At 48.4% G+C, this 4872-nt stretch overlaps 1 protein-coding gene across 1 annotated transcript; it reads left to right on the top strand.

The window, feature by feature from the left end:
- The first annotated feature begins 685 nt into the window (after positions 1-685).
- LOC128943781 (inositol 1,4,5-trisphosphate receptor-interacting protein-like 1) lies at positions 686-3854 on the top strand. The gene is given in 3 exon segments (XM_054286691.1): positions 686-746; positions 803-832; positions 2842-3854. Coding segments are annotated over 3 exon segments (1104 nt in total).
- Positions 3855-4872: the final 1018 nt, after the last annotated feature.

Below are 4872 nucleotides of genomic sequence, written 5' to 3'. Positions count from 1 at the left end.
ACTAGCCCTGAAAATGGATGGCGCTTGTGTCGGAGCGGGCGAAAACTCCCCTCCCGCGCTGGGCTCACTGTTTGCTGGCTGACTCTACTGCAGACACCGCTGCACCCGTTGCTATCAATGCACAGCACGATTGCTCCCCCATCACCTGCTCTCTGATGTCCAGCCACTGTTCCCAAGCAGCAACTGGCCCCCTGTGGACATCTGCCCCCAGTTCACACATGATCGCGGTGCGGCTCCGGTCGCTCCCCCCGCGGTGTTCTTCGGTCACTCCCGGCGCGGCTCCCGGGGTGGCGCGGCTCGGTTCCTGCGGCAGCGGCTTTGATCTTCCCGCTGCTGCCTCTGCTATCGCCGCTACAACGCAGCAATTCAGGCGGTTGCTCGCCGCAACTGTTGGCCATGGCGGCGCGCCCGTGCCGAGTTCGGAGTAGCACAGCACCACAATTCCACCATAAATCACCGAATTCATACATTTCCGTTAACCCGTAAACCATATGGAAAATCCCTTTACCGTAGCCGTAAGTCCAAAGTCCTGTTCAATCCTTTTGCCAATTCATCTCCGCTCCGCGCTGCGGGTCACTCCCTTCGCGGTGGTTCCGCTTGCCCCGCGGTGGCTCCCTGTGGTGTCGGGTTGAAGGCTCCCTGTTGCGGAGGATTAGAGGCAGGAGAGGGTACTGATGCTGCAGCGATGGCTTCTGTTGGTGCCTGGTCGTCCGGGCGGCATTTTTGGCCCCAATTAGTCGTCGGAGGTAGTGCTGCCGATGCTTGAAGAGGTGCAAGTGTGGCTAATACCTGACTTTGAGAGAATTTTGCCTGTTCTTGCAAACCTATTCCTATCTGTTTGAGTGCATCTACCACAAAAGCCTGCTGCCCGGTAGGAATAAGAGCCATCCTCTCTAATGCCTCCTCTATAGTCCAATTCGCACCTAAGGTATTAAGTATGTTTCTAGTAGTAGAATTACAATTTTGAAGGGCACACTGTCTGAGTAGTACCCCGCGCAAATATTCCGGCACGCCAGCTCTTTCAATTGCAGCAGCAGCTTTATCAATAAAAGCGCCAAATGACTCCTCTCTGCCTTGCTTAATTCCCATATACACTGGTATCCCTCCTGGTTCCTTCACCATGTCTATTGCGAGTCTAACTAACCTCATAGCCTCCTGGCACTTCTCCTGACCTATTAAGGCTTGTGCCTCAGTACGAAGGAAAGGTCCCAGACCCATAAGTTCATTAACAGTGACACCATGCAGGGGGTCACCCGGCTGTCTCTGAACTGCCACACACTCACTAACAAGTACCCGCCAATGGGCATGAAACAGCAATTGTTGATGTTGGGTAAAGATTAATTTAACTATGCCACGACAATCATTAACGAGAAGGATACTGGTGTCAAAAATATAATCGAGCATTTGATTAGCTGGTTCGCTTTTAAATCCAAACTGACTAACAGTAGCTCGCAATTGAGATAACAGTTGCCAGTCAAGAGCACTGATTGTCGCTTGTATGCCGCCCCCAGCCTGAGGGTTAAAGACAACCGGACAAGCCAGCTCTCGAGCCGAAATTATCAGCTCTTGATCTCCCTTTTCAATTGCATCTTTGGCCAGGGCAGCCCACACATCTTGTCTTTCCCTCGCAATCGTCGCCGCTAAGTCGTTTTCCGCCCCAGGGATCGACTGATTGGTTGTCGGGAATGGAGTATGCGTTTTTGGCCCCAGCTGCTGAGATACAGCAGATACGGGAGACTCAGAAGTGCTCTGTGTAGCCTGCAGCAAAGCGGACAATAAGGCACCCTGCAGAGCTTGGCTCGTTAGGGGGGGCTGCGAAGCGGGTAGTGAGGCGGTCTGTGTAGCCTGGCTTGTAGCCTGGCTCGTAGCTTGGCCTATAGGCTGGCTTGTAGCCTGGTGAGCAGCCCTTTTTTCAGCCTGAAACTGCAACAGTTCGGTGTTAATGACCTGCCATAATTTACCCCACTTCTTAGCAGTTTTGTCATCATCTAACGTAGCCTGCCACAATAAATCACCAAATTTACGCCATTCCGACAACTCGTGAACTGTGTGGGGATTAACAAAGATTCCCCTTTCCAAACCATAAGCCAAAAGACCTGGTAATTCTTTCTGCAAGTCTATCCCCTTAACCTGCCTTTTTTGCAGGAAAGTAATAAAAAGTTCATATGCGGCTTGCCTTTCCATACCTATTTTGTAAGCGCGCGCTTTGCAGCTCCTCAAGGTCGCGGCCGCATGTATCGGCCAAGCCCGTCTGTACGGTCGCCCGGGGCACGGCACGGATCGGCGGGTTGTCCTCCACTTTTTCTTCCACACTTCTTTTGCCGTTCCGGCTGCAGTTTCGATCTTCGGAACCCGACCCTGGCTTCACTTCCCGTGGTGTCCGCTATCACGTCGGGGTCACCACATTTTGAAGTGAAGGGAGAAGGACCATCCGATTGATGCATCAAACTCCAATTTATTGATCAATCCATCACCTTAAATAACAGTGTTAACGAACTTCATGCATATTCTGTAATCCAGGTTCATGATAGGCTAACAGAGAAAACTCTAACCACTCCTTTTGTTTTAGAATACCTACAATTGTTTATTAGAAACAGAACCAGAGTTCCCAAAACTTCTACATCTGTTCCCAGGGTGCAGCTTTTCCCAGAGACGGTGTTCTGCTTGTTATGGGAAGACAGTCTGAGAACTTTATTGTTTTTAAAGAGAGTCTAATTGTTTATAGAAATCTGAAGGCTGAGAACTGTGTTAGGAACTGCTTTACTTTTCCCTTTTTCTTTTCTCTCAATTGCATGTCTCATGGCCTTTTTCTTTAAGCCATTCTTGAACTAAACTCTCCACACATCTTGTCAAACAGTTTCTACCCAGTCCTGCAAAGAGCCATCGGGGTGGGCAGTGCCTTTGAAGGCTGGAGTCCCCGTGAGCAGGATGTGGTGTGTCGTGTGCTCATCCCCATGACTCCTCCGCGAGGCCACAGCTTCCACCTGGAGCTGGACAGTGCAGGGCAGAGGCACGTGAGGAACTTCCATGTCCGCGTGCAGCTGGAGTGCACCTGCACCAGGGAGCAACAGGCTGAGAACATGCTGTGCTTCGTGCACCACCCCAAGGAGGAGCTGAGGAGGAATCAGGATCCCAGCCTCCTGGACACCCTGTGCACCGGCTCCTACTTGGACGTGCAGAAAACTGCCCGCTGGTTCTACCAACTGGTGAGAGCAGTCTGGCCAGCTTTGCCTCAGTCCCACAACTGGCATTTAGTGCTGCTGCCCTCCACACGCTCCTGCCAATTCAAGGTGACCAATGGCAGGGAAAGCTTCAGGATTGAGATGGTCTTCGGGGTGCGGAGAGGTGACTCTGACATCTTTGTGAGCAGCCAGCCAGGATATGCTGGAACCCCAAGCACTCTGTGGCTGGAGACCTATGATGTGGCAGAGATGAAGTTCTTCAAGCACATTGCCAGGCAGGCCCCTCCTGGCAGCTTGCAGCTGAGATGCCTGCAGCTCTTCTCCCATCTTCAGCTGGGTATAGGCTTTTCCACCTACACCATGAAGACGATTGTCATGCACCTCCTGAACGTCATTCCCGTGTCATAGTGGTGCAGGAGATATTTCCTGAGGCGACTGATGGACATCAGCGAGAGACTGCTCTTATCCCTGGAAGTGAAATGCCTCAACCACTTCATTGTGGGTAACAAGAGCCTTCCTGAGGAGATCAGTTTGCCCCCAGATGTTCAAACAGCTGAGCTACCCAATCTCTTCCATCGCTTGGTGATGGATCCAGTTGTCTGTTCCCAGGGGATAGGCGAGTACTTGGACCTGCAATGTCAGCTTGTAGCAATCCTTAAACCTGATGATTGAAAGAAATTCTCCTGCACAGAGCTGTGCTTGTGCTGCTTGCAGCTGGCAGCAGAGAGCCACCTCCTAGTAAAAATTTGGTGCTTTAGGGAGAAGAGCATTTGTGCAAAGGCTCTGGCAAAGGTCCCACAGCCTCTCCTGCCACCTCAGCTGGCAGAAAGCCATGGGAGGGTGTATTCTACCTCCTTGTATCATCTAATTTTTCAAAAGAGGTCAACCAGATCAACATGAAGCCCTGCAAGAATTTCCCCCATCCTAAGAATGCGCATGAAGAAAGCACATGCCGTACATCAAGGGCGAAAGTCACCAAACCCAACCTGCAAGATGCAGGTTTTCCCTGCCTTTGAGAAAGGCCAAAAATTGAGGTAAGAAAGTAAAGGGAATGTGGGAATGAAAAAGAAAAAAAGAAACAGGGCAAAAAGGACCGAGAGGAAAAATTAGCACTGCTTGCGTGGGATGAGTCAATGAATGGAGTCTCTCCTTCGTCCTGGGAGGAAAACCTTTATGGAACCATTGGACGAACTGTGTTGGAGATCACCTGGAATTTTGTGTATATAAGACTCTAGATTTTTATTTCATAGATATTGATATCATGTGTACAAATTATATACTCATAAGTTTATAAATTATCATATAAGACAGTAAAGCAATATTCTCACAGAAATAATATTAAAAAAACATGTAAATATTATGTCATGGTAAGAAAGAATTCTAAAGAGCTGAATATGTGATTCTGTTAAAGTAATAACTGGAGAACACATTTTAGTTTCACTATCTGTTCTGAAATATATTAATACTGTTAGTGCATTTATGTCTGGAAAGTTTCTCATAAAATAGATATAATTATTACATATAAAACATACATATTGTGCATATACTATATACATTATATATTATTATAGCTACATAATATATGTTATATGCCATATATATATATTATATATATGATACAATTTTTATGTACAAGTAAAGCCTTATCTAGTGTTGCTATCTGCCGTATCCCATATTAACGCTCCATAGT

Source organism: Melozone crissalis, unplaced genomic scaffold (genome assembly GCF_028551555.1).
Source record: "Melozone crissalis strain CALT ecotype California unplaced genomic scaffold, PUWL_Pcris_2 ptg000056l_1, whole genome shotgun sequence".
Classification (NCBI taxonomy): domain Eukaryota; kingdom Metazoa; phylum Chordata; class Aves; order Passeriformes; family Passerellidae; genus Melozone; species Melozone crissalis.
Note: the sequence above shows the minus strand (reverse complement) of the source record. Positions and strands in the feature narration are given on the sequence as shown.